At 39.9% G+C, this 11,457-nt stretch overlaps 1 protein-coding gene across 6 annotated transcripts in view; it reads right to left on the reverse strand.

Annotated features, from left to right (window-relative positions):
* The window catches only part of DLG1 (discs large MAGUK scaffold protein 1), a 322,247-nt gene extending 313,107 nt beyond the window's left edge, over window positions 1–9,140 (reverse strand). For all 6 annotated transcript variants that reach the window (XM_023514828.1, XM_023514827.1, XM_023514826.1 and 3 more), the window contains exons 1-3: window positions 8,696–9,140; window positions 8,174–8,223; window positions 7,391–7,522 (exon numbers count right to left, since the gene is read on the reverse strand). In XM_023514828.1, the coding sequence (XP_023370596.1) occupies window positions 7,391–7,522; window positions 8,174–8,192 (151 nt within the window). In that variant the 5' untranslated portion in view covers window positions 8,193–8,223; window positions 8,696–9,140. The remainder of the gene's footprint in view (window positions 1–7,390; window positions 7,523–8,173; window positions 8,224–8,695) is intronic.
* Between the last annotated feature and the right edge of the window lie 2,317 nt (window positions 9,141–11,457).

Here is an 11,457-nt window from a genome sequence, read left to right on the forward strand (position 1 = left end):
TGAGGCAGGAGACTCGCTTGAGCCCAGGAGTTGGAGGTTGCTGTGAGCGTGATGCCATGGCGCTCTACCCAGGGGGATAGCTTGAGGCTCCGTCTCCAAAAAAAAAAAAAACTTAAAAAACTTAATTGTCAGACCTTATATATACACAGAGTAACATTCTAGAAGGAAATTCACCTCCTGGATGAAGTAGAAGGTTACTTTTGGTGTATTTTCTTATTTATGATACTTTATAGTAATCTGATCTCAATGTTTTATATAGAAAATGCGTTATTTTTCTAATAAATATCATTTTGCAGGGTTACAAGAAGGCAATTAGAAAGCTAAGGAACACTGAACTATAACCCTACCATTTCAGAGGGAAAACATTCTATCAGTTCACTGACTAAAACAAGTTATGATATTTTTATACACTAAAATATATACTACTTAAATCTACTCAACCACCAATGTTCTGCTTTCTCTTAAACCAATGTACATTTACAACTCCATTTTGGGCCAGGTATACCAGCTCATTGCTGTAATCCTAGCATCATGGGAGGCTGAGGCAATAAGACTGCTTGAGGCCAGGAGTTTAAGAAAAACCTGGGCAACATGACAGAGACCCTGTCTCTACCAAAAATAAAAAAATTAGGCAGGTATGACGGCATGCACCTACAGTCCCAGTTACTTGAGAGGCTGAGGCAGGAGGATTACTTGAGCCCAGGAGTTTGAGGTTGCAGTGAGCTATGATCATGCCACCATACTCTAGGCCTAGAGAAGAGAGCGAGACCTTGTCTCCAATAAGAAACCTTTTTATCTTTATCCTATGAAGAGAAATATTATCTATAAAATTAAAAGGTATTACATAAAATTTCTTTCATCCACTACAGTTGTCAAACCAATCAGTGTGCAAAAATAATTTACTTTAACACCATAGATACTATTTGACTAACAGCCACACAAGATTCACATGTATATTCCTTAAAACAAGGTTTGTACTAAAAAGGAACCAGAACTTCCCAAAGAAATGGCTGATCCCAGAAATGGGTGGTGTAGGATAGATAGAAAATGAACCTGAAACACCTTTGTTATGCCAAAAATTAAGTAGTATTTGAAAAAATGATGGGGACACATCATAAAGACATACAAGCAAGCTTGAGAAGGCCTCCTCTAGCTAAATCCAAGACTATCTGAGCACAAAAATCATTAAGGATGGTAACAAATGATAGCCACTAACAGAAATCTACAAGTTCATGATAGACACACAGACAAAGGGAGGCTCTTTATTACAATAAAATGCCAAATTTTATTAGAAAATGTAGAGGAGTGCTACTGTTGGAAAATTCATTTTTCAATGATAATACAAACTGGTTTAGGCAAGAATCATAAATGGATGCTAAGTATAGATGAAAATCTTGCTAAAGAGCAGTATGTGTACACAGTGTTAAAATGTCCCTCCCACATATTGCTTACAAGACAAAAGAGGAAAGAAAATGTGACTACAGAGTTGATAATTCAGACAACACCTGAGTGATAAAAATTAATGTCTCAAAAAAAGAAAAAATTAACTTCATCAATGAACGGCAGATGTTATCAGATATGCAAAGATGTGTAGAACCCTAAGCCAAGAATATATAACCTGAATCTAATCACAAGTAAACATCAGACAAATCCAAATGAGAAGCATTATATAAAAAAATAAAGTGTAGGGGAACTGCGTTCTTCAAAAATGTCAGTATGTATCATAAAAGACAAAGGCTGAGGAAATGTGCCCAGAATAAAGGAGAGCAAAGAGACATGACAACTAAATGTAACACCTAATCCACTAGATACTGTACTGAGAAAAAAATTGGCCCTCCATAGGTGAAATGGCTTAGAAAAAATATTTACAGATGCTTTTTCAGCCCTATGATTCCAAGGTTCTAAAGAGACTTCAACCAGATTAAACATAATCAAAACACTGCTTCAAAGCAGTAGTAAGTAAAACTATTAGCAAATAAGCCAATCTAATTAAATCAAAAACCACCAGTGACAAGTTAATAAAATTCTACAATTTCGTAAAGATTTAGTGAACAGCCTGATCCACTCCTGTTGGGTTTTCCTTGCTCAAACCTAGCCTTCAAAGTTACTCACACAAACACACACATATACACCCAGTGGGACCAAAATAAAGCAAAATAAATCTAAGAAACATTGACATTTTATAGCTAGACGTTCTTAAACTCAGATTACTAAGTAAATACACTTTTCAGATGTGTAAATTCCATCATTTTAAACCTCATTTCATTATACCCTCCTTCACAGCAGTAATTATTTTTTAAAAAGACTAACTTTGCAAAATCAACATTTGTCTTAAACATTCTTGTTATTAGTGTTCTATATCAGAGTAAAATAAGAAAGAACATCCTAAATAGTTGAAGGTAAAAAGAAATTCTGGATTCACGGTTAGTTGAGTTCAATTTCTGGCTCCCCAATTTAGTATCTGAAGCCAAGGGCAAGGTTGGTCATTTTTCAGTTGCCTCGGTTTTCCGACCTATAAAACAGTAAAATCACCTCAGACAGGTGAATATATACCTTATAAGATTACAATGACTAAATAAGACACCTGTATTAGCACATAAAGGGCTTCATAAATGTTAACCAGTATTTTGTTTCGCATACACTTAAAAAGCAGGTAGCTAATGTAATCAAATTCATTGAAACAAAAGTAAAAGGGTAGTTAAGAGGGCCTGGCGGGTGGGACTAAAGGGGAGTTATTTAAAGCTGTGGCAGGTAGCTAGCAAGACAGCAGGAGGTCAGCAGCCAAGCTTAGTCTGTATTTTCAGCTACTCCCCACTGCTCTTGCATTACTGCCTGAGCTCCACCTCCTGTCAGCAGCACTGGCAGCATTAGATTCTCAGTAGCATGAACCCTATTGTAAACGGCACGGGGATTTAGGTTATGTGCTCCTTATGAGACTGGAATGCCTGAGCTGGAGCTCAGGCAGTGATGCTAGCACTAAGGAACAACTGCAAATACAGATTGTCATTAGCAAAGAGGTTGGACTGCAGAGACCATAATAAATCAAATGCTTGAAGACTCCTATCAAAACCATTCCTCAACCCCTTCATCAGTCTGTGAAAAAACTGTCTTCCATGAAACTAGTCCCTGGGGCCAAAAAGATTGGGGAACACTGGTTTAAAGGATATAGAGTTTCCATTTTGCAAGATGAAAATGTTCTACAGATATGAATAGACTTAACATTTTAAAATGGTTAAGATGGTAAAAGAGTCGCCCTTTTGAAATCTAGTTATCTACTAAGAAGGACATGGTAATGTCTTGTACCATGTTTGTAAGTGCTAGAAAACTATTAAAATAGTAACAAGTGAACCAATAACTAAAAAACTCATAAATGGACAGTGTTACTACATTATCCATTTTCATTGTGAAATATCTACAGAACTAAAATAAAATACTGTATTAAAATAAGCTTTCTATTTATTATAGACAAAATATACAAATCACATGACTCAATTTACTCAAGTCCCCAAAACAGTGGTTCTCAACTTTACTAAAGCTGCAACCCTTTAATACACTTCCTCATGCTGTGGTGATACCAAACCATAAAATTATTTTTGTTGCTACTTCAGAACTATAATTTTGCTACTGTTATGAATTGTAACATAAATATCTGATACGCAGGAGACCCCCAAAGGGGTTGTGACCCATAGGTTGGGAAACGCTGCCCTAAAATCAGCCAAGATCTCAAGCCTAGATTTTTTTCCTGAGCACAAGGAAAGCAGATGAGTTCTCCGACTCCTTAAGAAATAACTAGCAGGGTCACCTCAGATCCCAGACACCTTAGAATCAGGAATGATCTGAAACCACTATAGACCTGAACATTTGGGCTTTAACTATAATCAAATCATAACCATTCTACTTTATTCACAAAATTTTTAAAACTATACGTAGAAAACAAAAATACAAAATCAAATATACTAAGTTTTCAAATTGCTCTCACCTAAATCAGGGAGTGAAATTAGGCAGATATCCCCATTTATACTAAAATAATGACTAAATCAGATACCTTGAGACTAAATTTTAAACAGATGTGCAGCTCATGGATTCTTTAAGATGCAACTTTAAATATTCAGCCCTAAAGAAACAACTTAGTTAAAACTCAAAGTTGAAAACTTTTCTGCTTTCAAAATTTTTAAACCTTCAAGCCATCCTTCAAGGATACCACTAAGTATCAGAGCCAGAACAATACTTTCTGTACTTCATTAATTTGAGAATTTAATTTATACTAATTATAAAACGTACTACTATTTCATGCGTCACTAAGAATGCAAAACAGTCAATTAAAAAATGACATACACCAGTTATAAAATGCTTCCCAAACTCAGAGATAATAAAATGTTTAAAAATTGGTATCTCAGAACACATGTAATGCAGCATGTACATGCTTGTCCATCTGAATAATCTGAAGCATGGGGAAATCTATATATTAACTACAGAAGGTGGGGAAAAAATTTCTGTAACACCTAAACCCCTAGACACCTATACAAATTTAAAAAAAAAATACATGAAAAGTAGCCAGGCATTGTGGGGGCCTGCAGTCCCAGCTACTTGGGAGGCTAAGGCAAGAGAATCACTTAAACCCAAGAGTTTGAGGTTGCTGTGAGCTACGACACCTGGACATTCCACCCAGGGTGACAGCTTGAGACTCTATCTCAAAATAATAATAATACATGAAAAGTCTAAACAAACTACTATTCAAGGAATCAGTAAACAATCGGTGAAAATTTCAAATCCAATGACACACAGCATCCCAAGCAAATAGCTAGATAATTCACTATAGCCTAAGTAAATGATTTCCAAACTAAGGAAGTCAAAAGCCTAACCACCAAATGATTTTCAAACTCTGGTAGTTAAGACCAATGTCTCCTTTAATGCAATGGTCCACAGATAACAGCTCAAAAGACAGAGTGCCACTTACTGAAGGAAAAAACAGTTAATCAAGGATTTTTCAGTGCATACTATGGACACAATGAAATGTTTAGCTTTAGAGCAATTTAGACTTCAAGTACATTATGACACTGTTTCAAAAACCATGGCCATGGCTCGGCGCCTGTGGCTCAAGTGGCTAAGGTGCCAGCCACGAACACCCAAGGTGGCGGGTTCAAATCCAGCCCGGACCGCCAAACAACAATGACTGCTGCAACCAAAAAATAGCCGAGCATTGTGGCGGACGCCTGTGGTCCCAGCTACTTGGGAGGCTGAGGCAGGAGACTCGCTTGAGCCCAGGAGTGGGAGGTTGCTGTGAGCTGAGATGCCACGGCACTCTACCCAGGGCGACAGCTTGAGGCTCCTGTCTCCAAAAAAAAAAAAAAAAAAAAACCATGGCCAGAAGTATAAAGCAAAAAGAAAATCTTACTGGCAAACAAATTTTCAGACTAATAACAGCACAAGAGAATACTTTTATTAATTCAGTAGTGTCAACAATTAACTCAATTATAGTATGGAAACACACAAAAACCTCTATTAAATGTATCTGTTTCAAAACTCCTACAATCTATTACTTTTCTTACACCAAAATCTAACACCATATCCTATAATACATTAAAATTAAGTAAATGTAAATATCAAAGTGAAAGCAAATTCAGGACCAGTTAAATTATACAGGAGATACAAGATTCACAAATATAAACTTAATAACTAGAAAGCTAACCTTACCAAAAATCAACTATGCATAAGAACAAATACATTCAAAACAGGCAAGATAGAATATGTCAAAAATACCTCCAAACACAGCAAATCTATCACCAATCTAGTGGGAAATATAAGAAGTATATATTGCTTAATTACTTCACTAACCATTTAATTTTCTTAAATTACAGCCTACTTATACAAAAAGACTATTTTATCTATATCTATACATGTAAATGAGAATGTAAAAGTCATATTGTTTTTTTCTAAACAGTGACTCTACTAAATGGAAAATCATTAGGTTTAACATTGGTTTAGAAAACCAAATAACTAAAAAAAATCATCTTTCCCTCACTTTTTTGCTATTTTTTCAGAGGAATACAATATGACCATCTATTTGGACTTTAAATCTCAGAGCTTAGACATTCAAATGTAAAAAATGCCCATCAACGTAAAGAAAAAAGGAAAAAAAGACAGCAAAATGTCGGTAATTTTTGAAGATGTGTAACAGGCACTTCATTATACTGTGCTCTCTAGTCTCATGTTTTTTAACAATCCATAATAATGTTAAATACTAATTCATTATACTGTGCTCTCTATTCTTACTTGTTTTTTAAAAATCCATAATAATGTTAATTTTTTTTTTAATTGTTCAAGTGTACCAAGTGAAGATTTTTCTTCCCCAAAATCTTTAATTCTAAAAATGTAGTGGGGAACATCAATTTATCAGTAATCTATTTGACAAGATATACTGCCTTGAAGGTATTCCTCAAATCATACTAATAAGTACTCTACCAACAGACAGATATACCTGCTTGGAAGTTACTGAGGAAATAAATGTAATGCAGTAAAGTATACGTCTTATTCTAAAGTGCTATATAGTTGATGACTAATAAAAAAATTTCATTCTCAGAACTGGAAAGGACAAATAAATTTTTAAAGTACCTGCAAAAAGGGGCCAGGGACAGGTCACCTTGTTTTATATGTGTACAAATCAGGGATTATATACAAAATATAAGATGCTGTTTTACAAAAGGATTTGGCTACTTTTTAAAAAAGGTTTAAAACGCACTGTTACATTTCACTGCCTACATCTACAGTTAATACAGTGGCCTAGAAAGGGTTGTATAATATCATTCAAATAATGGTACTATCAAGCATAGAACTTAGATTTTTGTACCACTTCAAATTTAAGTCACAGTTAAGAATAAAACTGTTTTAATTTTGTCTGTAAAATAAAGTTATTAGACTAGACCATCTCTAAGATCAATTCCAGGACTAAAATTCTGACTCTATGAATGCCAAGTTAAACAGAAGTCTATATTAAAGGAATGAGTGTTCTTAAATATAGCAGAACCCTTCAAACATATTCAAGGACTTCAGAGAAAGACAAGTCAAACACAGAAACATGCTAATAGAAATTCAGACACTATCTTTTGGGTTCTGAAACATTTCTACAACTTGTCCATCTTTTAATGTTAGTTCTATAATGTGAAACAGTGTTCTCAAGTATCACTGAAATAATCACACCAAAAGCTTCTTAGTTACTAGATATTTTTGGAAAAGATACTAGCCTATGAAAAACATACAACTTGTTGAAGATGTTCAAGTTACTGAATATGACGCAGAAAATCAAGTACATTATTCTAAGTTTAAAATAACTGAACTAAAAGAAGTAGTAAGCAGAGCTGACACATAATGGTTACAAAGTTTTAATTCCCACCTATTAAAGCCTGAAAGAGGTTGCTCTGAAATATGTTAATAACCCGTTCTATGGAACTTCTGAGCTGTCTGTCTTCAGTTTGGCTTAGTTTTGAACGATATTCTTCCAAAAGAAGCAATGCTCTCTGGGTATCTGAGAAGAAATAAAGAGCCTGATTAAAATCACATATTTACCAATAAAACAAAACAAAAAATTACATGCTACTGCAAATAATTCTGTAAGAAATCTCAACAGTTCCCCAAATTCCCCAGGTCAACCAATGTCACTATGTTTGTGTACATCTATTCCCTAGAATGATCAAAATAACTTTTAAACATATATCACAGTAGAAAACGGGGTGAAGGTGAACAGTTTGTAATAAATGCACACTTGCAGTCTGACACAGTAAAAGATCAACCTATCAATAAACACAGTTTCGGATCGCCTGATGTCCAAAAGCAGATTATCTACAATTTGTCATTGTAACACAAATTTTAAGTGTTTCAACAGTTACTCACAAAACAGTATTTAGTAAGAACGGCAAAATGAAATACTAAAACACCAATTCAACATTTTTTTTAAAAAACGTGGGGGGAGTGGCCTACTTGTCTCACTAATCACTGGACCAATGTCAAGAGATAAAAAGTTTAACAAACACTCAGGTGTTTTCATCTTCTCCCTAAGCAATGAAGCTAGGACCATGCAGTTTCGTCAAAGTTACAAATATTTTTAAAACGGCCATTGCAAAACTGACATATGGAATAGCAACTGACATCCACAAGGAGTTCCGAAGCAAAATCTCACCTTGCTTCCGGACCGGCATTTTTCTCTAGAATCAGGAAGAAGGCACACACCTTTAAAAACACAAATCAAAAAGGAAAAAGAACTAAGGAAAAGAATAAAATCGTAGTAAAACTAGTAACCCCCCTACTGAAATCGGAAAAACTCCCAATTCCATTTGAAAAGCCCACCTTCGAAAGTTTTCCCAAGTGAAAGCAAGTGCTTCAAAACCCAGCAGTGTCCGCCAAAGCAGAAAGCTTTTTCCTAGGGGTGGGTGCCCTGCAAATCAAGAGCAGACTGAAGCCTGCTCCCAAATTCTCCTCGAAAGCTTCCCGGTTCCCAAAGGGCACTAAGTGCTAAATGCCCAGACTCCAAGCAGCCTTTTTCCCCGGCTCAAGTATCCATACCCCCCACCTGCTACCGGGGGCGGGGGCGTGAAGAGGCGCGCGACCCTCGGCCCCAGAGCCAGCAGCGGCCGCAGGGCGCTGCGAAGGGACCCCCTGGACCGGTTCCCCCGCCCCGCTCGGGCCCCCTCCCCTCGCTTGCCTTTCTCCGTGCTCGCTTCCTCCGGGCTACTCCAGCGGGGGCCAAGCAGGGCAGCGGCCGCTCTCCACGACGCCCTCGAGCCCCGCATGCACACCTCCGCGGGCCCCCACACCTGCGGCGCCGCCACAAAGTTCCCGAGACCCGGGCGCTCGGCGCCGGGGTGCGCTCCGGCCGCACTCGGAGCAGCTCCCCAGCCTGGCCCCGCTCCACGGACCCCCGCCCCGCCGGTGCTCGAGGAGCGAGCCGAGCTGAGGCGGTGAAGGGACGGGGGAGGAGATCCCGTTGGCGGCCGCACCCCCGCTGCCTCTTCTCTCTCCTTAGCTGCGCCGCCTCCTCACTCGCCGCGGCCCGCTAGCCAGCTCGCCCTCTCGCCTACTAGCCGCCCCACCCCCGGAACTTCGCCTCCTTCCGCGCCCCCAATCGCTCTCCCCCCAAACTTTCCGCCAAGATGGCGGCTCCGGAGCTGGCCTGCCGCGCCCCCACGTGACCGCTTTCCCGGCGCTCTCGACCAATGGGAAGTGAGGAGGCGGCTCGCGCCGAGCCTCGGGCTCTCCCCGCTGCTACCTTTAGGTTGGAATGGGGAGTAGAGTGGGAACAGCTGGGGAACTGGGAGGGGCACCCAGGCAGCACCCCAAGTGAACCACTTTGCTGTAAAGGGCGGCCACCGAAGTAGTTCTGAGGACAAAGGAATTAGCACAGAGACTCTACAGGTGGTCTAGGGTGACCCTGCAAGCGCCCGCTTTTACCTCGTCCCAGCCCATCAGCGTGTCCGGCGGTCCGGAGCGAGTAGAGCGCAGGGCCAGAAAGGGTCGGACGTGTCTGGAGAGAGACGTGACCTCACCTACACCAGATCCAAGACACACATTCCGAGAGACCGCTTAACCTCAGGAAGAACCGGCTGTTTCCGACTCCGGGGCAGGAGAGAGCGTCTGACGCTCCAGGGGGTGACCCCCAACCCGCTTGAGGAGCCTACTATACCTCTAGTGTTAGGGGTCCGGACTTGGGTGGAAGGAACAGAGGCATTCGGGCGGGCATGAGGGGGCCATCTCTACGTTGCCTTACTTTTTACCGATTTTTTAAAAGTTTGCTACTCATTAAAAGGTTTGGAGAATTTTCATTAAAAAGGCATGTTATATGGGGAGAGTGGTTAATATGGTAAGAATTTGAGGGTTTTAGTAGTGGGTTTTTAAAAATTGTTAGTTCCAAGTAATAGTGTATTTAAGAGCGCAGAGATAGATTCATTTATTAGTTTATTCTTTCTTCATTTTCCCCAAGCCAGCGTCCCCAAGCAGTTATCTTCTCAGGGATTACCCAAATTTTGGCGGTCCCTTTAAGGACTCACCTGTAGACACCTCCTCCCAAGCTCAACCGCCCTCGGCCAGCTCGGCTGGTTTAAGTTTGAAGCGCAACCTCGGTGCGGAACCGGCCTGCTGGGACCCTCCCAGGCTGAGCCACTTGGGTTGTAGGAGAATCTGGAAAGCGCTCCAAGGTCTTCGAGTCTCTTCTGGTTAACTAGGACTTCCCTGGTCGGAGGTCCGGAGAGAATTTCCCCAAGGTGACCCAGAATTAGTGGCAGAATTGGAAACCCCTAGATTATGTCATTCAAAACCGGAACGCCCTTCCCAGGAAACCTGACAGACTTTTACTGAGGCGGTATCCATTGGCTGATAAAGAGAAGTCCGAGGAGGAACCGTGTATTATAGCTGTACCAGCTACCCAGAAGTATGCCGACCACTGGTTTCACTTTGGGATTGGACGTCGGATTCCAAACTTGTGAGAACCCAACAACTCTAGAACTCACCTAGACCCGCTCTCTCAGTTTAAGATAAAGAAACTGAAGTCCAGAAAGGGGAAGCAACTTGTCCAAGGATTTACAGGCTGATCAGTAACAAAGCAGCCCAGAACTCAGATCTCCTAGCACTAGTCCAGGGATTTTTCTTCTACAGTTTGGGACAACTTGTTGGAGACATGTCCATATATTGGCAACAGATCTCTATGATTCCTGGGTAAAATATCCTGGGGTCTTGCACAACAGTTAAAGCAACAGAGAAAATGGGAACAAAAGGTCAAAGAGGGGGAAGGGTTCCTAAAAGCAAGGAGCTTAACAGGAATGGAGGTTATTTAATAATAAAAGTAGGTGATGATATGCATCATATTTTCAAGACTTCATTGATGATCTGTTAATAGAATGGTTCCAAAAAGAAACAATTTTAAGAATGGAAGGAATCTTCAGAATTCAGGAGGCGGGAGAGAAATTTGCCCTCTCCCTTGATAACATTAATTGTTCATATATGTTCACTTGCTGGGCATATGCAGATAGAAATAAGATCCAAGTCCTGCTCTCAAGGACCAGCAACCTGGTAATAAATGGACAAAGGCCATTGCAGCTTTTCCAAAAGGACACTGAGGAATCAAAAGCAAAATCTGTATAAGTTCTCAATGTTATCCCAGTCATCCCCTAAAAACAAAGAGGAAGAGGAGAAGAAGAGGGCATTTTCCTCATCTTTCCCATCATTCTCTGTAACAACCCTGTTTCATTGTTGGCAATGTCAAAAGCAGAAATGTACCTAGCACTTGTTCTACCCCTTACCCCAAGGGAGGATGGGAGGAGCAAGTGCCTAGACAGTAAACACATCTGAACAATGGAGGATGGGCCTTTGGTCTTCATTCCTCTTTTCTACCCATCTGTATTAGTTATTGCTGTATAACAAATTCCTCAAAGCTTAGTGGCTTAAAACCTAGTAGCTTAGTAACTTAAACAG

Source organism: Otolemur garnettii, unplaced genomic scaffold (genome assembly GCF_000181295.1).
Source record: "Otolemur garnettii isolate 467f Iridium unplaced genomic scaffold, OtoGar3 scaffold00060, whole genome shotgun sequence".
Taxonomy (NCBI): Eukaryota; Metazoa; Chordata; class Mammalia; order Primates; family Galagidae; genus Otolemur; species Otolemur garnettii.